This window comes from Acanthochromis polyacanthus, chromosome 11 (genome assembly GCF_021347895.1).
Source record: "Acanthochromis polyacanthus isolate Apoly-LR-REF ecotype Palm Island chromosome 11, KAUST_Apoly_ChrSc, whole genome shotgun sequence".
Lineage (NCBI taxonomy): Eukaryota > Metazoa > Chordata > Actinopteri > Pomacentridae > Acanthochromis > Acanthochromis polyacanthus.
In genome coordinates, this window is record NC_067123.1 from 5,621,139 (window position 1) to 5,646,680 (window position 25,542).

The 25,542-nt window shown below is 38.3% G+C and overlaps 1 protein-coding gene across 2 annotated transcripts in view; it reads left to right on the plus strand.

The window, feature by feature from the left end:
- The window catches only part of atp9b (ATPase phospholipid transporting 9B), an 88,593-nt gene that overhangs the window by 11,720 nt on the left and 51,331 nt on the right, over nucleotides 1-25,542 (plus strand). For both annotated transcript variants that reach the window (XM_022207842.2, XM_022207844.2), the window contains exons 3-10: nucleotides 6,656-6,806; nucleotides 7,759-7,872; nucleotides 8,241-8,349; nucleotides 8,961-9,019; nucleotides 10,343-10,394; nucleotides 13,309-13,403; nucleotides 21,290-21,370; nucleotides 24,008-24,083. In XM_022207842.2, the coding sequence (XP_022063534.2) occupies nucleotides 6,656-6,806; nucleotides 7,759-7,872; nucleotides 8,241-8,349; nucleotides 8,961-9,019; nucleotides 10,343-10,394; nucleotides 13,309-13,403; nucleotides 21,290-21,370; nucleotides 24,008-24,083 (737 nt within the window). The remainder of the gene's footprint in view (nucleotides 1-6,655; nucleotides 6,807-7,758; nucleotides 7,873-8,240; nucleotides 8,350-8,960; nucleotides 9,020-10,342; nucleotides 10,395-13,308; nucleotides 13,404-21,289; nucleotides 21,371-24,007; nucleotides 24,084-25,542) is intronic.

The window sequence follows — 25,542 nt, forward strand, 5'->3', positions numbered from 1 at the left end:
ACTCAAAAAGCAAGCATACGAAGAAAAGAACACTGTCCCTACGGTGAAACATGGAGGAGGCTCAGTAATGTTTTGGGGCTGCTTTGCTGCATCTGGCACAGGGTGTCTTGAAAGTGTGCAAGGTACGATGAAATCTGAAGACTATCAAGGCATTCTGGAGAGAAATGTGCTGCCTAGTGTCAGAAAGCTTGGTCTCAGTCGCAGGTCATGGGTCTTCCAACAGGACAACGATCCAAAACACACAGCCAAAAACACCCAAGAATGGCTGAGAGAAAAGCGTTGGACTATTCTAAAGTGGCCTTCTATGAGCCCAGATCTGAATCCCATTGAACATATGTGGAAGGAGCTGAAACATGCCATTTGGAGAAGACACCCATCAAACCTGAGACAACTGGAGCTGTTTGCTCATGAGGAGTGGGCCAAAATACCTGTTGACAGCTGCAGAACGCTCATTGACAAATACAGAAATCGTTTAATTGCAGTGATTGCCTCAAAAGGTTGTGCAACAAAATATTAAGTTATGGGTACCATCATTTTTGTCCAGCCCTATTTCATTAGTTTGTTTTTTTAAATAATTATGTTAATCAACAATTCAAAAGTGATGGCTGATTTTGATTATTTAATTTTCAATAAATTTTTATTTATTGTTACTTTTGTGAGTTTCAAGTGATTTCAGTGAGAATTGTGGGTTTTTCCTTCTTTAACTGAGGGGTACCAACAATTTTGTCCACGTGTGTATGTTCCAGGTGAAATTTAAATCTGCCTAGGCAGAATTAGAATTTTGATTTCGCCTAGGCTAGATTGAAATTTGAAGGGTTTTGAATATGATATGCTCTGTTAAGGTAATTATTTGTTTTCCCTAAAATTATGTACCTTGAAATTTGGTTTTAGATACAAGGTAAATAATTACTTTAGAAGTAATGTCAACCTTTGTCCTCAACACTTGGCAAAATAAGCAGGGAAAAAATTATGTTGTCAAAGTAGTTTCTGGGTTTTTTTTCATATACTGTATACCAAAATCCTGTTAGAGGGTTAGGGTTATTCTTTCTAATATACAGGCTATTGATATATCAAGATTGAAATCTGTACAACAACCATGGCAGAATTTTGATTTCACCTCGGCGAAATCAAAATTCTAATTCTGCCTAGGCGGATTCTAAATCTGCCTGGATTCTAATTTGGCCTGTGACATATATATATATATATATATATATTTTTTTTTTCTTCTGCTCATATTTCTTAAATGTTTTGCGCTGTCCCCTTTTGCTGCTCTAATGTCCCCCACTGTGGGATTAATAAAGGCTTATGGTAGCATAAAAAACTTGGATAACAATAAAAATATCAAAATGCAGCGCTAGTTCAATCATGCAGACATTCTTTAGAGCTTTGAATTTTTAGAAACAAATGAAAAAAAAACTAATATTAGAGCAGGTGGATGTGTAAAAAAAAAAGGATTAAATTAAAGACATACATGCTTAAATAAAAATAAAGTATGATCTCATTTTTATACGCATTAAATAAAGGACGCAAGGGAAAACTACGAGACTACAGTGTGATGGGCTGTTCAGTTTGTTCCTGCAAATGAACTTTTTGTTTTTTGAGGCTATACAACATTTTTATGTCTTTCACAGATAAGTTTTGCCTTCTTAGTAAGTTTTAAAATGACGCACATTAGTGATTTGTGCTGTACGTTATGCACATTTCACATTCTAGGGTCATAGTTGAAGCTTTTATTATCCCCCGCCTCCACAAAGTGGAAAAGGGGGATATAGGTTTGGCCTCCGTCTGTCCATCCGTCCGACATGAAGGGGACAGCTTTTCTCGGAAACTATTCCAGCTAGGATTACGAAATTTAGTGTGTAGCTTCACACCATGGACACCTTGATCAAGTTTGAAAATGAGACCTGTACGATAATATTTAACAGAGTTATGGCCCTTGATCACTATTTTGGATATAGACTCATAGACATCACACGTGGTGGGGGATATTGATGACCATGTCGTCTTGTTTGTTTTAGTTGAGCTTGTTTTCCACTATGAAATTTTCCCCTTTTTATAGCAAAAACAGCAAAAACCAAGCACAGTATTAATCACCAAGCTGATCAGTAGTCGTCTTTGTGCACCCTGCTTGTGGTTTGTAAAGCGTTTTAATCAGAAAATGTATAATTCTGGTCTCCGGTCTTTTCCCTGAAGTCTAATATCGCTCCTCTAAACTTTGTTCAAGCTGAACCCCTCACTCATGAGACGCTACAGTTTACAGATGTTCCCTGAACGCCTCACATGCTGTTAAGCGGCTGCAGTGCACCAAAAATGCTTTGAAAACAGTGAAATAATCGTTTTAATGTAAGTCTAATGTAAATTTAAATGTACATTTTGCAGCTTTACCACAACATTAGCCATCATGATTGAGTGTCAAACTTTCTGCTTACCTGGTTTAGTCCGTATCGATTTACCGCTTATTTTTGTCATCTGTCCTCCTTTCTCTCCTCATTTTGATTTTCAGAATATTCTGCTTCGTCTCTGCAACAAATAATAGATTGTTTTAGAAAAGGTTTCCACCGCTGTGACTGATACAGACACAGCTTGTGCCGGCCGGAGGGCAATAATATGCCAATTAATGCGTGAAGTTTTGTTTTTTGGTAGCAAAGGGAGTTTCTACTTCTTCTCTGTCACATGTTTTTAACCTTCTACCACACTGCTCAGCCTTTCTGTGTTTTGAAAATAACCTTTAAACTTAATATTCGTTCTATTTCTTACTGTATTTGTTTATTATATAGATTTTGCTGTGAGGGTATAGGTTGCAAAACTTAAGTTTAACCATAAAAAGTGAGCATCAGGTCATTTATTTTAGAGCAAAACACACAGATTAGGGTTGTTTTTGATCTTGAGTAAATGCTGTGCTGCAAACTGGTCTAGTTTTATTTGCAGATCAGAGTTATTGCGCTTTGGTTGTTTGTAAATTTTGTTTTATTCTCAGCTGGTTCTTCCAGTTGGATGTCTGTTCAGTGTAGATTGTGACTAAAAATGTGTTTTAAAGTCTGATTTAACTCTTGTAAACACATTTCCATGTATTAAGATGACATATTTAGGAGTTTGTTCCATGGAAATAATCCATTTGTTTCTTAAAATGGTTCAGGAAGGTGTAAAACTTTAACTGAATGCTCTTTTTATTATTGCTGCACTTGTGTAGTCTTTAGATTTTGCAGCTGAGCTACAAGAAGAAGGGTTGTTAATTCAAGTTTAACTATAAAAAGTGAGTGTCAGGTCATTCGTTTTAGAGAAAAACACAGATTAGTGCTGCTTTTGATCTTGAATAAATGCTACGCTGAAAACTTGTCTAGTTTTTTAACAGATTGGAGTTATTCTGCTTTGATTGTTGACAAATTTTATTTTGTTCTCAGCTGGTTTTCTCAGTTATGAGACTGTTCAGTGTAAGTTATAGCAAAGAGTGCATTTTAAAGTCTGATTAAACTCCTAGAAACACATTTCCATGTATTAAAATTACATATTTAGAAGTTTATTCCTTTGAAATAGTCCGTTTGTTTCTTGAAATTGCTCAGGAAAATGTTAAACTTTAACAAACAGAAACTTTCTGCACACAGATTGCTGCAAAATTCAAGTTTAGCTATAAAAAGTGAGTGTCAGCTTGTTTATTGTTCAGACAAAATGCACAGATTACAGCCATGGCCATAAGTTTGGACACAAGTACCATGACGCTTGTGAATCTCAGAAAATACCACAAAATTGTCACTTACATTATAAATACCAAAATGAAATATATTTCATTTTGGTTGATGGCTATGACTGGTATTTATATTGTAAGTGACAATTTTGTGGTATTTTCTAAGATTCACAAGCGTCATGGTACTTGTGTCCAAACTTATGGCCATGGCTGTAGTGTTGCCTATCTTCTATCTTAAATATACTCTGCACTGCCAGCTTGCCTGTTTTTTTTGTTTTTTTTTAACTTTTCATAGCTACAAACAGATTTTGAGCAGATTCTCCCAGTTAGACTATTCAGTGTGAATTATGGCAAAAACTGGGTTTTAAAATGTGATCACATCAGTAAAATTAGTCTCTGTGTATTTGATTACAGAAAAAGGTGCAAATTAATTTAACTTTTCATCCTAAATACGAGCTGCTACCAGTACTTTGCATAACTGCAAACGTATTTTGAGCAGATTCTTCCAGTTAGAAGACTGTTCAGTGTAAAATACGGCAAAAAGTGTCTTTTAACGTCCCATTAAACCCTTTGAACCTCATCTCTGTGTGTTAAAATTACAGATTAATTTTGCTTTCAGTATTCTGTTTTTTAACCACATTTTTATATAAACTCCATGTTTTCATACGTATTAATATGCGGCTTAAAAATGGACAAATGGAAACATACACGTGATAAACAAAGGCAAATGGACAATTCAACAACAACTCATGGCTTCATCTAAACCCACATAAAGGAGAATTTCAGAGTAAATTTCAAGATATTAGCTGTTCCAGCCCTGATAGCTCAGCTGGTTGAGGAGGCGACCCATGAACAGGCTCTGATGCAGCGTCCTGGGTTTGATTCATGGTCTTTTACTGCATGTCTTCTTCCTGTCTGCCTCTTCACTGTCCCTGTCTAATAAAGTCACAAGGCCCAAAAAAATCTCATCTTTACTTTCCAGTTGAATTCGCATTCAGTCTTAAATAAACGCTGCACTACAAACTTGCCTGGTTTCCACCTGCAGATCAGAGTTCTGTGCTTCCGTGTGGACCTTCAGCCGCTCTGAGTTGTTTTTGTCGTTCTGTAAATGCATGCCTAGTGTATAACATCAGTAAGTATGCTCGCGATGATCAGTTTGGATTTCGAACGCACCGGCAGCTGTGCATGAAGTGCAAAGAGAGGATAAGGGCGTGTTTTTGGTCGAGTTCCTCGATGCGCACCATCAGTCCAAAAAGATTTTCAGGTCAAACACAACGACGGCGGTTTTTATCCCGCTAATGATTCATTTGACGGGTTTTGCCCTCTAAAGATGCTCCTTTCTGGCCACGACGGCTGTTTGTTTATGCCGGAACGAGAAAATGTAAACAAATGTTTGCGTGGCGACACTTACTGATGTAGAAATTTCATAGAACATCCCGCTGCTTTTTGTCGTCTCCGATTGAAGCTGCCTCCTCCCCGTCCCCCCGCTAATGAACAAATCGGATTTTTCACAGCTGACCAGTTTGGTGCTTTCCAGTAATTTTATGTGTGCATAGTGTGGGATTATAAAACACAAATAATTCACAGTGAATAAGCCCCGACTGTTCAAATGGCATATTATTTGAATAGCATTCATTTGCTCAAATAATCGCTCTTATGAATCTGGACCGGGAGTGCACAGAGACGGGGAGCGCCGAGGCCAACGCAAACAAGACTTTTTAACCAAAGTTGATTTATTTAGCTTCGTGTTTTGCCAACTTGCTTAAAAAGTGGAAAAGCCAAGTCGCTCAGCATGACGGCACACACCGACACTCGCTCCTCTTTCCCCTCAGGTGCCAGTTTAGGTCACATCAGGCTGCCCTCATCGAAATTTACCTCCACGCTTGTTTGCATTTGATATCAGATATGGGAGATAAAACCCCCCGCTGGAGTCATTACCAGGTTGATGGAAAGTCACATACTTTTTAAAAAGGCAAATGTCAGCCTGAATGCATCTCATCTAATCTCCTCTCAGAGTTTTGATACCATCACAGTGATAATATTGGTACAACTGGAGGGAAAACTAGCAGCACAAACACGCTTCATCTTATTATCTTACAGTAGTTTAACTGTATATTTACAGCATGTTTACGGGTTTATTCAGGTCTGAAGGTGTCTGGCTCCCTCAGAATTAATAAACTAACCTTTTTAGATCATCCAGAGTGTTAAATTCAAAGGAGTTCTTCATAAAAAAAAGCCTTAAAGGTCTTATTAGCGTTGACAAGACGGAGGCTGTAATGGATTTACTGGTGTAGGAAGCAACAGGAAGCAGCTGTGGAGCTCTGTGGCCACAAATAATTCAACATTATTGATTAAAAAATTAGCTTTTGGATCATTATTATCACTATTTTAATACAGAAAAATGTGCAAATATCCAGTAATCTATCTGCACAGATGTTGTAGAATGATTATAGAAATATGAAAGTCAGTTGCTTTTTTATTGTTAACTCCTTTTTCAAAATTTCTTTCTCTTTGCTTTACACAACTACAAACATATATTCAGCTTTTTCTTGTCATAAGAAGATTATTTGGTGTAAATTATGGCAGAAACTGGGTTTTAAAATCAGTTTAAGCCACTAAAAAATCATCTCTGTGCATTAAAATGACAGAAAAATGCGCACGCTCCCTGAAAGACCATAATTTTGTTTAGTAAATGTATTTTTTTTTTCTGGTTCCGACCCTGTTATGACATCTTAAATAGATGTTTTGGCCTCTTGTGGTGCTTTCTTAAGAACATCCAGAGTGTTTTTCAGGAAAAATATGTCTTGAAGATCTAATTTTTGTGTAGCAAAGATGTTTTTTTTCTGGTTCCTACCCTGTTAATCCTCTTATGACGCACTTATGTGGGTTTTTTTTTGGACACCTATACATGTATTTAGCCATGTTTGGTTGATGTAATTTACACTAAATCACATTAGTGTCTTTCTTTTCCAGCTGCTGTGACTGCTTGGCTCACATCTGTCGGAGGAAGAAGGAGCTGAAGGCCCGGACGGTTTGGCTTGGCTGCCCTGAGAAATGTGAAGAGAAGTACCCCAAAAACGCCATCAAAAACCAGAAGTACAACATCTTCACCTTCGTGCCTGGGGTGAGTTACTCCTGTGGTTCTGCTCGTCTGACAGAATTCACATTTCCAGCCCTGATCTCTGCTCTAAATGCAGCAGTTTTGGCTTTTATCGAGTCGCTCTTTTAGCGTCCCTGCAGCGCCGATTCATCCCCACCTCGTTTTGTCCCACAGATTAACAGTACATAAAGCTCAGTAGCATTCTTCTGTCATTAAGTTAAGGGTTTACACTGCAGGGGACGTCGCAGATCCATCAGAGTTACTTATTAACAAGCAAACGGTGCCGTGATTAAGCGCGCCGCCCTCAGCCCGGGCCATAAAATGTCAACTGTCTATTAGAGACGTAGATATTCTCATCGACGGCGAACAAAACGGCTCCACTTTGAATTATTAAATACACACAAATTGAGTTTAGCAGTATGCGTTTTTCCCTAAAGGTCAGCGGGTTCATTAACTGCAGAGCGTCGTCCATTGATCCCATTGTCTCTGATAATCTGCGACTCGACTCTAGACTCTCATTATTGCAAACATTATTCAAAATCTGACCTTAGATGAATAGAATGCTAAGTTCTCCCTGCTGATGGATGGTCCATTAGCAAGGAAGCTTTAGCGAGTCACAGGTGCCACCTTGTTATAGGAGAAAGTCCATCTGAAACGGGATCTGATTGAGTCAAAGTTGGATTTTATCAGCAGAACGAACCTGTTCTCCTTCTTCATTTGTTCCTGTGGATTATTCTGCAAACCGACGTTGCGTTACACCGCCACGTGAAACCTGCCCCTCTGAATGCCATTCGAAACAGACGTTCTCAAAGTGTCAGAGTTTCCATTAGGTAAATGTAAAGTCAACAGCATTAACCCGTATCCTGTTCCCTCTTGGAACGTGTACAGTAACCCATCCCGACTGATTTGTTGTTGCCGCATCCTCCTTTTGTCTTGTCTGCGGCTGTCTTTGACTGAATCTTCTGTCTCCTCTCAGGTTCTCTACCAGCAGTTCAAGTTCTTCCTCAATCTCTATTTTCTGGTGGTGGCCTGTTCCCAGTTTGTGCCGTCGCTGAAAATTGGATATTTGTACACGTACTGGGCGCCTCTGGTAAATGCACTTCAACTTTTTACCCTGGAATTAGGTCAAAATTTTCAGGGCTTACACAAATGATTACTAATCAAGGAGACCAGTAACTAAAACATGAGTATATATTTTCAATAAAAATGGCTTTTTTTAAATATATGTTTGCACGTGTTTAAAGTATTTTTAAAGATTTTGTCCTGTTTCTGTCTGTTGAGACCATACAGTGGTCAAAATTGCACATTTTTGTTTGTTTTTTCTATCTGGAATAAGTAAAAATGATAATAATTAATCAGATAATTAAAAACATCTCTCGCTCTAATGTTTCTTAATGATTAGAGTATAATGTGTATTTTTTTTTAAATAATGTTAATAAAGCTGCTTTTGTCTCTCAGGGGTTTGTGTTGACCGTCACGATGGTTCGGGAGGCCGTGGACGAGGTTCGACGTTATCAGCGAGACAAAGAGATGAACTCTCAGCTCTACAGCAAACTCACAGTGAGAGGTGAGCGATGAAGAAACCGATCCACCCTCGTCGGTCCTGTTACTGTTTACTGGCTTTATGATAGCGGATATTGCAGCGTACAGTCCAGCGCTTTAAAAGCAGCTCTCCACTGGAAACAGAAGTCATTCTTCTAGCTGTTATTGCATTGATTTTTTTCCTCAAGACTGTATGATCCAAGACGTGTCCCTTTGTTGGATGTGCGGTGAAATCCCCCTGTGTGGGATCTATAGCCAGGGTTTTATCCTTTCACACTGCCTCTGCGCTCGAGCACGTTCACTTGTGAGTACAGTAGAAGAAGAAGAAAAGGGTCGTAGCGGATATTGGGGCGGTATAATTGAGAGTGACCCTCTGTGCGATTGTTTCTGTCTGAGCCTCAGACCAGAGATGAAAACAGAAGGGTATTACATTATCACGCTGGAGGTAATCAATCTGTTGGAAGGTGAGCGAGAAAGAGGGGAACAGCGGCAGAAAGTGGGTTGTGGTTTTAAGACTCGGTGTCGTTTTCAACCTCCAGAAATCAATAAGTGCATTTTATTTCATTTTAATTGTGGGGTATTTTAGGATTTACTGTCTTATTTTCCTTATACCACTTGTCTTTTTTTTTCCATCAGGGAAAATTCAAGTGAAAAGTTCAGACATTCAAGTTGGAGACCTGATCATTGTTGAGAAGGTAAAACTTTCCTCTCAGTTCAGTTTTAAAGGGATTAGTGAATGTTTTTCTACTTATGTAACATCTGTGCTATATTAGTACTTATGTCAATATTTCTATTTATGAAAAAATCTGCGCAATACCACTGCCATTTCTATAATTAGTACTTGTATATCCTGGATTTTTTTTGCATTACATTTCCTAAATGTTTGCAAAATCTTTGCTGCTGAAACAATGTAAATTTCCCCCTGCGGGCTTAGTAAAGGCTTATCTTATCGCATCATAGCTTAGCTTAGCTTATTTTAGCTAGATTAGCTTATCTTATCTCATCTTATCTTGTCTTATATCGTATCGTATCATATCTCTTAGCTTAGCTTGTATCTTAGCTTATATCTTAGGTTAACTTATCTCTTATCTTGTGGTATCTTATGATACCTCTTATGTCTTATCGTATCTTTTCTCTTATTGTATCATATCTAATCCTGTTATAACTGGTAGTGTCTCTTATCTCTTATTGTATGGTATCATATCTCATCTTACCTCCTATCTTATTGTATCTTGTTTTATCTCTTATCTTATTGTATCTTGTCTCTTATCTTATCGTACCTTTTCATAAGGTAAGAGAAGACAAGGTGAGATGCGATACGATACAATAAATTATTATATTGCAACTTTATAAGGTATGATAAGATACCTTAAGATAAGATGCGATACGATAAGTTATCTTACTACATCTCTTCTCTAATTTGACTTATTGTTATGCATCATATCAGCATACATCTTGTAAATCCAATATTTTTACTTTAGAATTTATTACCACACCCCCTGTCAAAAGTTTTAGGACACTTTCTGATTTATTTGAATGAGAAAGTGTCCTAAAACTTTTGACAGGGGGTGTATGTATTTTTGGTATTTTGTTCATAGCATGTGCAAAAACAATAAAAACTGATACTTAAATGTTCTGTGACTATGTTCAATCGTAAAAGTGCAGCAGATTTACGGATAAAACCTCAGGATTGGTGGAAGGAAAATGCTTCTCACAGCTGATTTAGTTCCCTAACAGCGTGGACAGAACCTCCTCCAGAGCAGGTTATCTGTGGAGCTTTAGCAGTTTAAGCTCTGACTTTAAGCTCAACAAACCTGAATCTCACTGCTGATCTTGTGTTTTAGCTCAGCCAACATGAAACCTACAGTTAAGTTAAATTTCCCTTAGACTGATTTTAAAAAAGAAAAGCGGCCTCTCCTTCACCCTGTGGTAGAGGTTTTGACCTTGTTTAATTATTCAGAGGGCTTTTGTTACGCAGCTCAGTAACACATTCTTGTTGTTTCTCTTTGTGTTTGTAGAATCAAAGGATCCCCGCAGACATGATCTTCCTGAGAACGTCTGAGAAGAACGGTGAGCAGGAAAACCGTTGCTGTGTGTGTATCTGTGGAGTCAACGCTGAGCAAAAGTGAAGGAAATTACACTGAAAATACCTTCATAATAAACATCCAGCTAGAGTCCCTCACAGCTGAGCTTTGTTTGCCCTGTGGCTCCAAAAGTCAAGATCATTTGAGTGAGAAATGTGACTTTTCCCCTCACTTCCAATCCTCTGACATCATCCGGTCAAGTCAGCCCGTGATTCACATGATTTATCCCACATTGTTCCGGTGACTGATGATGCACGTTCCAATTAATCAATGAGCTGCGTCAGATCCTGGCTCCGTTCTGAGGGGCACCGGGAGGAAATGTTCAGAGGACATCATTTCCATCAATCTCTGACGTGTCGATATGCTTGTCAGGCCGTTGTTGATGTCTTTGTCTCTAAAGCACACACGCATACATAAAACACGCCTTCGTCTGCACACGGCTCGTGTATTTAGCCTTTCGTGTTGTTTCCGCTGCAGGAGGGAAAGCATGAATCATCCTCGTTGTGTTAATGTTTTCCATCATACTTAACCCTCAGGGGAAGCTTTACTGCTGCCCTTTGGCCCCTCTGTCGGATAGTTGCTCCCATCCATCAGTTTCATATGTAATATTACCTCAGATCAATACAGGTCACCGCTGCTCAACTTTTATCAGGCCCTGCGGTGTCGGCAGCAGCCACACATGCTCCGCATCGAGCTACAGGCAGTAAATTAACGCTCCGACGCTGTTGGTTTGATGATTTATTACAGTAATACCGTTACTATATATAGAAAGTGTGTTTTAGCTCCTCAGTGTACGGTAATCTGTCAATTTTAAGCATCATTTGATTAACTTCTTGCAACACTCGTTACATGTTTTTGGATGCTTGTTGGTTAAATTAGGAGTCTGATGTGTTTTCAGTCAAGTTTTTTGCTCCATTTGCACTTTGCATGCGTGATTTTGACTGTTCTAGTCTGGTCAGTGAATCAGTTTCCGTTGATATTCCCATGAAAGACCTGAAGACGAAAATATTTTCAGCCACTTTTGGCTGCTCTTAATAGTCTTCATTCTTATTTTAGGAATTGCTCTTACATGTTGCTCTCCTGTTTTGACCATTTTAGTGTTTTCTGCTACTTTATTTTATGTTTTACAAATAGATTATATGAGTCTTGATGTTTTGCACATAATTGTTTGCTGCTTTTCTGATAACATGTGCAACACTTTGGTCAACTCATGTTGTTTTAATTGTACCGTGTGAGTAAATTTTACCTGATTGGACTCAGCAAAACTGAGTTAAGTGAGGGGGGGTTACCCTGAGAAAGTTGAATTTCTAAATCAATTATTTTAAATGTTTGTTTTCAGTCTGACCGAAGCTAGACGCAGAAGTTTGTTGCATGAAACAGACATTTGCTAACTTTTTTTAAAGCATTTTCTCACAGTGAGATGAGCTGAGCGTTTGGTTTGGCCTGTCAGTTTTCTTCATCTCCAGATTAATGGAGATATTCACAGTCTTCAGCAACAGTTTAGGATTCGATAAAACTTTATTATTCCTGAAGGAAATGAAAAGACAAAGACAAGGATTGCAGCGCTCTGCAGAAAAGCAGATATAAATTATTAGATACATCTGTTAGATAGAAGTACCCAAATAAAATACTGGAGCTAAAATCTGACTCGAGTAGAAAAATTTAAAAAAAAAAATCCTTTTTGTGAAAGTTAACAGCACATATTTTCACCATCTGTAAAAGACGAACAATGTGGACTTTATGGGAGTGTTGAAATGTTTATGAGCCGCTGTAAAGTAGTGAACTTAAGTTGAAAAGTATAAAGTCATGCTAATAATGAAATATTGCTCATAAAATTGAAGTGTTGCACCTGGAAAACAAACATTGCACGTTATATTGACATATTTTCAATCTGACTAAAAAACATGATTCATGTAAAAAAAAAAAAAAATCCACTTTTCTCAGAAAGTTGCAGGGAAAATGGTGAAACTCAGTTTCTCTAAATATCTACAACAGGGGTACAAAGTCAGTTTAACACTTACAACCACAATAGACTCTTTAACCCTTTAAGCTTCAGTCAATTCCAGCCGTTTTCAGTACAAAAAATCGCTAATATTCTATTTTTAAATAAAAAAAATTACGAAAAATACGGGGAATATTGGACGGGCATCGCGAGGTGCATTTCCTTGAAAAGGACCGATTCGTGGATTTTATACCGACTTCAGGACATGTTTTGGACAAAATAGTTTACTGGCTTGTGTCATCTGGATGTCCAAGGTTGGATTATGGCCGTTTTTTGTGGAATCTTTTTTTTTTTTTTGTGTGTGTAATAATGAACCCGGAAATGTGAGTCGCGCTGTGTGCGTTGAAGCCGTGTATAGAGAACGGATGGATGAATATTTGTTTTTGTCGGACAAATGTGTTTTTCTCACCCGCTGTGGTAATCGCATCTGAAAGTGGTTTGTACCGGCGGATTCATGAGAATCTAAGCTTTCCATCGGCATATAGTGTTTGTATAATCGTGTTTGCAGCCGTCGGACATTCTTGAAATTCCTATGCAAATTAGTAGGTGTACCGCCGATGGTACACTGAAGCTTAAGGGGTTCATGTGAATTACAGCATGTTGAAATTTAACTGAATTGTCCTTTAAATCCACAGAAGTTGCTTTAAACACCAGGGTTTTCATAAGTGCAAATATTTCACTTATCAGCTGTCCTGGTTCTTTAGCTTGAAATTGTGATACAACTTTAGGAAAATTTGGAAGTGTGAATTTATTTGCCAAATGATGGATGGTAATATATATGTAGCGTTGCAGCGTTGTGATTTGGACTAAACTTTTAAGGTATCACAGTGTAGAAGAAGTTAAAACACATCATATAACAGACACAAGACTCTTGACAGCATTTATCGCTTTCTTTCAGGTGCCTGTTTCATCAGAACCGATCAGCTGGACGGAGAAACCGACTGGAAGCTGAAAGTGGCCGTTGGCTGCACACAGCGGCTGCCTGCACTCGGGGTACGGAAACGTTAGCCGGCTTCTGGTAACACACACACCCAACCGGCGAACAAGTGTTGCGTTATCGCTAAAAGCATTGCTCATCAAACGTCTGTGCTGTGATGGAAACCTAATCAGCGATGACAGACAGCAGGAACAATCTGAACCTGACAGCAGCTTCCTCTAGCGGGAGGCGATACTCAACACTTTAGATTTGACTTGATGGAAGATTTTTTTTTTGCGTGTTGTTGCCACTTAATGTGATCAGAGAATTAAAGTTTCAGCAAGTCATTCGATGATTGGAGCGTAGCATCCGTATCAGGTTTCTACAGACCTGAAGAGAGCAAGAGATGCCTTTGGTTTGGCCTGTTTTTACCTTGTTAGCATGTTTAGCCTCAGTTTGATTCTATTTAAAGAACTGTTAGCTTGCCAGAGTTTTTGAGAAATTCTTTAAATGTTACTATTTTCATTCGAAGTTAAAATGAATCAGATTTCTAAACTTTATATACGAGTAAAAATCAGCTAAGGAGTAATAATGTGTAACAAATCATCTAGAGATTCAAATTCTTTTATTGATTAATCAAAGGACATTTTATTACACTTTGATGATTGCCTTAACAAAAGAAGCATATGAAAAGATAGTAAACTAGGCACGTTTTGGAAAGTTACCAAAATTACACTTTTGTATGTTACTTTTGACGGAAAAAAGTTCACTTTTTTCCGTCAAAAGTAACATACAAAAGTGTAATTTTGGTAACTTGATAGGCCATTTGTCAAAAACATGCCTAGTTTACTATCTTTTCATATGTTTCTATTGTTAAAGCTGCTGTCCGGAGTTTCCGTTTGTTTTCAATTTATGTATCATTTTTTAACAAAGCTTAAATGTGTTAGTCTAGTTCGATACTATAATATAAAGTTAGTATAACGTGATATGAAAATTTATTCCTGAGCTTCGCCTTCCTCTCATAGACCCCCATGTTATTCCAAAAAGCGCCGGTCGCTGCCGACCAATCAAGTTCGAGCTTCCGCTTTGTCATGCTGTCAATCAACGGTTACGCGCACAGCAAGCAAGCCCACGCAGAGGTGGGCGAGCTACGCACTACGCAACCGCGCTCACATTTGTTTTGCTTGTGGAGGAGAGAGCATCAGGGCTCAGCAACTTCCAGAAAAGTTACCAATCCCACGGCTTGTCAGGCCAAGAGACTGCAGGATGTTTTTTGGCTCGGGGTGCTCGCGTCGCTCCCCGACCACGGCCTCCATAGCCCGCCTGACGGCTTCGTTTAGCGTCTGGGACATACTCTTCGTCAGAGGAGTCATGCAATTCTGAACTCTAGATAGAAATAAATAAACACTGTAACACATATACACGCGTAAATGCACTAAGTTTGATAAACAACGTCATCGAGAGGGATACACGAGTGTAATCACATATTGAAACTTTACTCGTTCGTCCTAGCAGATTCATGTTATTTTGGTATTAGGACAAGTTAGACTCAATACAGCATTCTAACGTAATTCCTTTATTATTTACTAAATGTACTAAATGTAGAAGAGTGGAAAACAGCAAAACAGGCGAGATGCTGCAGCACTCCGGGCACTTCTCTCAGGTACTGCGCGCGTGCACAAATAAAGGGGCGAAATCAGAGGGAGGGACCAACAGTGTTTTGGGAGACGCTGCGATTCAAACTCCGGACAGCGGCTTTAAAGCAATCATCAAAGTGTAATAAAATGTCCTTTGATTAATCAATAAAAGAATTTGAATCTCTAGATGCTTTGTTACACAATATTACTCCTTAGCTGATTTTTACTCATATACATGTAAATCATTTTAAACACCTGTTTTTCGGTGTCGGTGTCAAACAACTTCTCTCGGTTAAAGTTATTTATCCTCCAACAAGTCGCTTGATGAAGGACCATTACTGAGTAAACGAAGGTGTTGATCTGCAGGCGTCTTCCCAGTAATGGTTGCAGTATACGGTACATATTTATGGAATGTACAACAATCTCGTTGGTCAAAAACTGATGGAGAAGTAACACGGTTTTGACTTGGCACTCTCTCGATGGTTGATGGCTTTCAAACTTCAAACTTTATTTATTTGTATAGCACTTTTCATGCAGAACAACACAAAGTGCTTCACAAGAATTAAAAACAAAGAAGGCAATAAATAAATACAATTAAGAATAGAAATTAAAAAAAAAAACCTCTCCACCCTCCCTACATTTAGACAGCCATTCACACACACACACACACACACACACACACACACACACACACACACAACATGAAATCATCAAGACATGGCGAGGCATCGAGGCTAGAGCCCTTGTTCTCCCTCCATACGATTCTCCCAGTCATCACCGACTCCCTGCAGGAAGAGGGGGAGATCCTCCCTACCACTATAGGAGTTTGTCAGGTGTACTTGTGTGTGATATAGTCACACACAAGTACACCTGACAAACTGAAATATATTTCATTTTGGTTGATGGCTATGACTGGTATGACTGGTATTTATATTGTAAGTGACAATTTTGTGGTATTTTCTAAGATTCACAAGCGTCATGGTACTTGTGTCCAAACTTATGGCCATGGCTGTAGACTATATAAAGGACTTCTAGCTTGCCAAAATTTGTCCCAACTTCAGTACTTTTGTCAGGATAAACCTGACATTTTCAAAAGCACAATAAGAAATGTGCCAGTGTAGAAGACAACATGTAGTACAAAAGTAAGCTACAAAGCAAATATATCTATGAAAACAGTGGAAGATAGCTTAGTTTTGCAGGTTTGGAATATTTTGAGCTCTCCAATGGAAGCTGATTTTTCTTTTATTTCATTCTAAATGATTGTTTTTTTTTTTTGAAACACAGATATTAGTGGCCTAGAACGGACACTTTACTATGTTAGCTTTTAACTGGCCGTATGGAGAGCTGAAGTTTTGTTTACATTCTTATTAAATTTGCAGTTTCATGCTTCAATTTTGTACTATGTAAAGACCTACTAGTTTGCCAGAGCTTTTTAGAATTTCCCTGAACCTCGGCGTTTTTGTTGGGAGTCAGAATGAATCAGATCAATAAACTTTTCACACACATATGGCCTCAGATCATTAATCAGAGTCTGCTGATTGTGAACAGTTAGCAAACGAGTCAGAGTTGTTTTATATATCCTGTAATTAAACGATTTTAGTACAGAAAACAACTTGAGCTTCCAGGAATTTTCCGCTTTATGTGTCAAATTAATTTCTTTGCCCTGCATTCATGAGTCTGCTCTACAGGCATGTTTAAAAAGGTCAGAGCTCTACCACCTCCTGTTATAAAGTTTATCATTAAACCAACACGTTTCGGCTTCGTCAGGGTCTTGTAAGTCCAGTAGTTGCTCTGCTATCTCTGAATCCTTTAAGATTCCACTCAGTCTCTGGGCCTTTTGTTTCTGAAACGCTGGAGCAGCATTACTCTCCGTTGGGGCTCAGTAAAATAATCTGCTCCTCTCTAACCGCTCTGCCCATGTTCTCACCAGGAGAACACTATCTGAGCATGACTGAGGGCTGCCTGGCCGCTGCACAGGCTCCATTCATGCATGCCTGCCTGAATAATTTAATATTTACAATCAATTTTGTTCCACTATGGAGGGAAGAGTCTGGTCTTGGTGCTCGACAGGCCACGGGCTGCAGTCAGGAGCACATGATTGAGGACTGATGGTTAAATGTTTGTTATTGAGACTTCATGGGGTTGTTTTTTTGTAAATAATCCAAACCCTAAGTTTATGTAGCTTTTGTTTTGTTAGTACCCTGCGTTTATTTAAGGCATAAGTCTGTCAGCAAATCTCACTAACGGTACGAAAAACGGTAATGAATCATCTTACTAAGCAGTACTGCCTATGTGGCGTGATTTATCTTATCCTTCAGTGCCATAGAGATCCACTATTGTCCAAAAAAAACATATGAAAAACGCACAACTGAGCCACACTGCTACATCATTTTAAATGTCGTACACTGTTGTGATGGCCCAAACACTTACCAGCACATTAAATGTATATTTATCTGCAGCTGAACAGTCGTGCTGCTTTATATACTCCAGTTTGCAGCGCTGTAGTGAACCAAAGAAAGTCCCATTTGACTGAAATGCTCTTCAACCAATCCAACTGGTCATGGAAAAAAGAAAAATCTGCACACTTTCTTTAGATTAAGTGAATGTTAGAGCACTCAAGCTGCTGCCATTATTAGCCTAAATTGAATATATCCACACTTAAAGCAGTAGTATTTGCAGCATCCATCCATTCTCTGTACACCGCTCTATCCTCACACGGGCCCGAACATTTGGAGGCCAGAAACCACTATTCGGGCCAGCCCTACATATTAGTTCATGCTCATATGATTTCTGTGAAATGGAACGATGTCAACTGGTGATCCCACACATTGCTGTTTTTAGACGGTCTACCATGTTGGTGGTTGAGCTGTGATTTGAAAACTGCTGTCTGCAAAGTTTACACTCTTCTTTTTGACCATCTGTTTGAACAAAATGTCTGCTCCTCCTGCTGCCAAAAACAATGGATTAATCCGGGAAGGCTGTTGATGTAGAGCTTTTCTCCTTGTAAAAGTAATTGTCGATCCAGTGGGAATTTATACGGATGAGAACAAATCGACATGCAGGCTACAGCCTTAGTAGTTTGAGTAAGATTCACTAAGATATCTAATGGTCAACTCTTTTATTCTCAAACTAAAAGTGTTTACGTCCTCAGAATGAAGGAGTTCCACAGACTAGATAGCGAAGTGGGAATGAATCAACACATTAGAAGTGATTTCACAACATGTTTTAATTTGCATTTTGAAGTATCACTCAAGATAAACTTAAATGAAACGACAAAGTTCAGCAAAACTTCTCCAATTTCAGAAAAGTTTACACTCGCTTGAGGTGGTTTTGAAGTTTGCAAGAGTTAATATGCTTTATTGGAGTTTGTTGCGTTTACCTTTTACATAGCAGAACATTTCATTTGCGTGGCTGAGTAGCTTTTCTTTCCGTTCCTTTATCTCTAGACAGCAAGATGTTACCAGCTAATATGAAAAGAGAATTACAACTTTCCCAGTTTAAAGCAATTCCTGAAGATTTTTCTGTCATAGATTACCAAAATTCTTCGAGAGATTTTTTTCAGTACTTGGCAAACAACTGGTTTTATGTCCCGTCTTTTTCTACTCTGCCATGTAGCCTGTGGCAACACCTTCTGATGACACTACTAGTTTATTTGCTCCACAAACAAGCTTATGTCCTGATCAAGTTTTTAATTTAGTCTCTGCCAATACCCGATACCATTTTTTTATAGTATACCCTTCAGGTATTGTAAATTAGTTACCGTACCTGTTCTACTATTGCGTTGGCAGGCAGAGAACATTGTGGGGTTTAGCTAGTAAAGGGGCACCATGACAAAGACTAATGTGGTGCTTAATGACCTCCAGCCAGCACTTCTGTATTCTATCAAGCTCAATTAGGACATCATTACAGTAACTAATGTAACTAATGGTGATGTGACAGCCAATTTTGCAGCTTGTATTATACGTCTGTGTCTTTTACAGCAACATCGGCGTATGACCAATAAAAACTTTGAGTTTATATTCTGAATTAATGGATTTTCTATCGACAGTACAGCACATGTTCAATAAATATAGCTACACCTTCTGACCACTAGTTTATTTGCCCCTTATGCCACTTTTTCTTAATAGTACACTCTTCAGGTATAGTAAATTATTGTAGTACCTGTTGTACAGTTGCGTTGGCAGGCAGAGAACTTTGTGGGGGTTTAGCTAGTAAAGGGGCACCATGACAAAGACTAATGTGATGCTTAATGACCTCCGGCTAGCGCTCATGTATTAAATTATCAAAGGATAAATTGGGACACCATTCTCATACACACGTGGACAAAATTGTTGGTACCCCTCAGTTAAAGAAGGAAAAACCCACAATTCTCACTGAAATCACTTGAAACTCACAAAAGTAACAATAAACAAAAATTTATTGAAAATTAAATAATCAAAAACAGCCACTACTTTTGAATTGTTGATTAACATAATTATTTAAAAAAACAAACTAATGAAACAGGCCTGGACAAAAATGATGGTACCTCTATAAAAGATTGAAAACTATTTGACCAGAGTGACATGATTAACTCAGGTGTGTCATTTAATTGACATCACAGGTGTTTCCAAACTCATAATCAGTCAGTCTGCCTATTTAAAGGGAGACAAGTAGTCACCCTGCTGTTTGGTGAAAAGGTGTGTACCACACTGAACATGGACAACAGAAAGCGAAGGAGAGAATTGTCCCAGGACATCCGAAAAAAAATGATAGACAAACATCTTAAAGGTAAAGGCTATAAGACCATCTCTAAACAGCTTGAAGTTCCTGTGACAACAGTGGCTCATATTATTCAGAAGTTCAAGACCCACGGGACAGTAGCCAACCTCCCTGGACGTGGCCGCAAGAGGAAAATTGATGACAAATTGAAGAGACGGATCGTTGGAATTGTATCCAAAGAGCCCAGAGCGACCTCCAAAGAAATTAAAGGTGAACTCCAAGGCCAAGGTACATCAGTGTCAGATCGCACCATTCGTCGTTGTTTGAGCCAAAGTGGACTTCATGGGAGACGACCAAGGAGGACACCACTGCTGAAAAAAACTCATAAAAAAGCCAGACTGGAATTTGCAAAAATGCATGTTGACAAGCCACAAAGCTTCTGGGAGAATGTCCTTTGGACAGATGAGACCAAACTGGAGCTTTTTGGTAAGGCACATCAACTCTATGTTCATAGACTCAAAAACCAAGCATACGAAGAAAAGAACACTGTCCCTACGGTGAAACATGGAGGAGGCTCAGTAATGTTTTGGGGCTGCTTTGCTGCATCTGGCACAGGGTGTCTTGAAAGTGTGCAAGGTACGATGAAATCTGAAGACTATCAAGGCATTCTGGAGAGAAATGTGCTGCCTAGTGTCAGAAAGCTTGGTCTCAGTCGCAGGTCATGGGTCTTCCAACAGGACAACGATCCAAAACACACAGCCAAAAACACCCAAGAATGGCTGAGAGAAAAGCGTTGGACTATTGTAAAGTGGCCTTCTATGAGCCCAGATCTGAATCCCATTGAACATATGTGGAAGGAGCTGAAACATGCCATTTGGAGAAGACACCCATCAAACCTGAGACAACTGGAGCTGTTTGCTCATGAGGAGTGGGCCAAAATACCTGTTGACAGCTGCAGAACGCTCATTGACAAATACAGAAATCGTTTAATTGCAGTGATTGCCTCAAAAGGTTGTGCAACAAAATATTAAGTTATGGGTACCATCATTTTTGTCCAGCCCTATTTCATTAGTTTGTTTTTTTAAATAATTATGTTAATCAACAATTCAAAAGTGATGGCTGATTTTGATGATTTAATTTTCAATAAATTTTTATTTATTGTTACTTTTGTGAGTTTCAAGTGATTTCAGTGAGAATTGTGGGTTTTTCCTTCTTTAACTGAGGGGTACCAACAATTTTGTCCACGTGTGTAACCACTGGCATATGTAAAGGCCAGTTTCACAGTTTGTATCTGTGTCTTTGCCTGCAACATCATCACATGACCAATAAAAAATTACCTTATGTTTTCAATGAATCAATTATTGGCAAATATTGCAGTGCATGTTCAGTAAATTATGCAAATTTGCAACAAGTGTGACAGCAGACGTAAAAAAAAAGTGTTCCACTTAGTTTCTTGCAGATGCTGATCAGGTAAAATTACCTTAATCCGGGTTTGCACATAACTGCTATTGCGTAATTTCTTCCTTTTTTTCTGGCATTTCAAAGATTTGCTTCAAATTTCCTTGTTGACCGTGTTAAAATTTTTGATTTTATTTTCTCGTCTCTGTCTTCATGTCTTCTCATTTCAGGACCTCTTCTCCATCAGCGCCTACGTCTACGCCCAGAGGCCTCAGCTGGACATCCACAGCTTTGAGGGGAACTTCACCAGGGTACAGTAGCTTGCTGACATATTTACAACCCGCAACACGAATCTCAAACACATGCAGATTTTTTTCTTCTATAGGAGTCAGATTGACATAGAAGATGTGTATCGGTGCGGCGTGTTGACAAGCGACAACAATGAGGTCTTGTGTGTCCATCTGGGCCCGTTGTTATCTCCGGCAGGCCTCCCTCTTACATCACAGGCAGCTTCTCGCAGCTCTGTCCGTCCCGTCCTGCTTGTTGCTCAGGGATTTTTTTTCTTCTTCTTTTTTTTTTTTTATTAATAGCAGATTAGCGCAGCCCCCACAGAGAGGAGAGCTCCAGTACAAAGGGGGGCTTTGTGGTCCGTCTTCACTCTTGGCCACACACCAGGCTTAGTGAGCGAGCACTTCCTGCGCTCATTCATCGTCCGCGGCCTTCCTTTGCAGAGCGTGTGCTTTTAGTCCGAGCAGGATGGGAAAAAAATGGGTTCCCACAGATCCGCGGCAAATGAACTTACCTATTTATGAGGTTTTCTCTCCCCCCTCCTTAAGACGGATATGGTGGCTTTGTTTCTGCCGTCTTTTATCGAGACCCTCTGCAGTTATGAACGCCAATGTCAGAGCGGTCAGGCGTTCTGCAAACCTGCCATTTATTTTTCATGCACCTCTTCCCCCCCACATTCGAGTGGATTGACAGGATGTGGCCGCTTAGGTGTCATAATTATCATATCAGGGTGGCAATATGAGCCGAAACTGGACTCCTGGCTCCTGACTCAAGCCATTTTCACTGCATTTGACTTTATTTAAGAGAGAGACTGGGGGAGGTGAAACAAGAGTCTCTCCGGGGGCTTGTTTATCACTAAAAATCTCATCTGCTTTCACTCTGTATACTGTTTTAAACGGAGCCTCTATCGCCATGCTAAATCTAGAGGAGGTATTGTTAACAGGGCTACTGTAGCGCTGCAGTCTGCACAACTGTGGAGGGTAGTTGTGGAAATTAATGGCACAGCAAGCGGTCAAGTTGAACGCTATTTACTGCATTTCTTTCCAGCTGAAATCATCCTGAAAACAACTTTAGCTTAGTGCAGTAATGAAATGGTAGTAACAGTGTTAGAGTGATATTAGAGCCTTAATAATGGTTCCAAAAAACCACAAGATCATCAAATAAAACAAAATTTCCATGTTATTTTCAAAACACCCATATATATATATGTACTGTCACACTAAATGTATATGCTCTAAATGTATGAACCTCGTTGGATGACTAAAAACTTGCTATAATTATTCATTTTTGAGTCCTCAGAGCTGAATTTGAGGACAAAAATGTGTAACTAGTTATGTTATAAATGTATGAATTTATTTCTTGTACCAATAGAAACTTGTTATAGTAATTAATTTATGAGCCCTCAGAATGGATTTTACTTAAGAAATGTATATCTAGTTATGGTATAACTGTAGTATAAATGGTCTAAATGTGTGAATCTCGTCATTGTATTACTAGAAACTTGTTGTAATTATTAATTTATGAGCTCTCAGAATAAAAGCTAGTCAAAAATGTGAATCTAGTTATGATATAACTGTGGTATAAATGTTTAAATCTAGTTACTATGCAACTACAAACTTATTGTAATTAATTTATAAGCCCTCAATTGAATCTAGTTAAAAATGTGTATCTAGTTATGTTATAACTGTGGTATAAATGGTATAAATATATGAATATAGTTATTGTATAGTTCTAAACTTGTTCTCACTATTAATTTATAAGCCTTCAGAATTTAATCTAGTCAAAAATGTGTATCCTAGTTATGGTGCAAATGTGGTATAAATCTATGAATGTAGTTATCTTATCGGAAAGCTAGAAACTTGTTACAGTATGGTACTACTGTGGTATAAATGGCATAAATTGACAACTCTAGTTATGGTGTAACTATAAACCTGTTATGATAGTTAATTTATAAGCCTTAAGAATGCATTCTAGTCAAAAGAATTGTATCCAGTTGTGGTACAAATGTGGTATAAATGTATGAATCTAGTTATCAGATTAATCGAAACTTGTTATGATAATTTATAAGCCCTCAGTATTTAATCTAGTCAAAAATGTGTATCTAGTTATGGTATAATTGTGGATTAAATGGTATAAATGTTTGGCTCTAGTAATTTTTTATCTCTGGTATAAATGTTTGCGTTATTAATTATTATAATAAATTTATACGCCTTTAGACTTAAATCCAGTCAAAAAATACAAGCTGAAATCAATTCAACTTTATTTTTGGACAATAATTTCTTTGAATTTGTTTAACAGCGTCACAGGTCTTCTGTGTGAAATTCACGTCTTTGTGCTCCTCGTTTTGTTTTCCTCGTCTTCTGCAGGGCCACACAGAGCAACACTAATTAGAAGTTGGCTAATTGCAGAAATAAATTCACCACATTGAGGTGTTTCTTTCAAGCTGGAATCTCTCCTTTGGGCTCTTAAGTAGTTTTTTGTGTCTATAGGATTTTTTTTGAGTGTCCCAGAACGGTACAAACAAAAACACTGACGCTGAAATAAAACGCATTATTTATCTTTTACCAACAGCTAAGATTTACTTAATGTTTTACAGTTAATCCAGAGTTTAAAAAACTTGTAGAGTGATGATTTTTTTGCTTGTTATTTCTCCCCTGCAGGAAGACACAGACCCACAGATCCATGAGAGTCTGAGCATTGAGAACACTCTTTGGGCCAGTACAGTTGTTGCATCTGGTAAGTTATGGCTGCTTTCTGTTTTAGCCATGAAATGAGGCATGAAAATGTCATACATCTATTTCTGCTGTGTTTCTGTCCACTTGTCTATGTGCATTTTTGATTTAGACATTAAAAGTGCAATGTTGTTATATAGATGATAAAATAAATCTGCTGTACTGGCCTGTTTCATCTGATATCCCTCCACTCAATATCATGAAGTATACTGGAATATGTTCATATAACTGTAGCTGATCTTTATTTTAATGTGCAGATCATTTAAAAGTGTACTTTTGCAGTCTTTCCATAGAAACAAAATGAAAATACTGCACCAATACCAATTTCAATTTATAACTGTTTCAGTAATCAAACGGGTAGCTCAGATGCACAGAAAATGCACAATGTTATGCACATTTTGGACTTTTACATAGGGAAATGGAAAGATTTGAAAAAAACATCCACAGTTTGCTCATTTGAAGTGTTTTTTGAACCAGAGTTGCAGCAAATTTATCACTTTAAGTGCTTTTGGCTGATAAGCATTCGATGAAAATGATAAAGTGACCATTGTGGGAATTTATCTAGTAACGACCACCATACCAAAGTCTTCTGCAACACTTAATGCCACTCAATGCGACTAATGTCATGTGACTGTGTTCAAAACAGTGATAGCAGGACATGAAATACTGATTAAAATTTGCATTCCTAATTGCAACTTTCCTGACTGAAAACAATTCTTGAAGATCAGTTTTCCTGCTGCAGTTGGCCGAAGTTTTGTTTGTTGTTCTTTTTCTTTGAGGCTTTTTAGCAACAACTGTTCTTAAACACATACTACCAAACCAAACTGTAAAGTACACCACAAAAGATTTATGACGTCCCAATGCATACGTGCACTACTGGTCAAAAGTTTTACAACGCCCCAATTACCCTCTTTTTTTCTTTTTTCTTTTTTTTTACTGGAATTCAAGTAGTTCAAGTCCAATGAATAACTTGAAATGGTACAAAGGTTGGTGGTGAACTGCCAGAGGTTAAAAAAAGTAAGGTTCCCCAAAACTGAAAAATAATATACATTTCAGAATTATACAAAAAGGCGTTTTTTAGGGAACAAGAAATGGATTGACAACTTAAAGCTGTTCAGCAGCAATAGGGGTTGATCAGTCCTACAAATGTCCCAACTTTTCTTGATTACTTGGAACCTCCTCTGTCTACATAAAAGTAGTGTTTAACACACCGTGGCAACATACCCTCTAGAGCATTATTTGAACAGTATTGTACTGCAGAAAGTAGTGTGTTGCTTTAAAAATGGTGAGGAAAAGGCAATTAACAATAGAAGAGAGACAGACCATCATAACACTTAAAAATGTAGGTCTTTTCTACAGAGAAATTACAACGGAAGTCAAGGTGTCAGTAGCTGGGTTTCCATTTCCCTTAGATATGCGCAAAATGTAAATGGCGCAATAAAAAACTGGTAATGGAAACACCT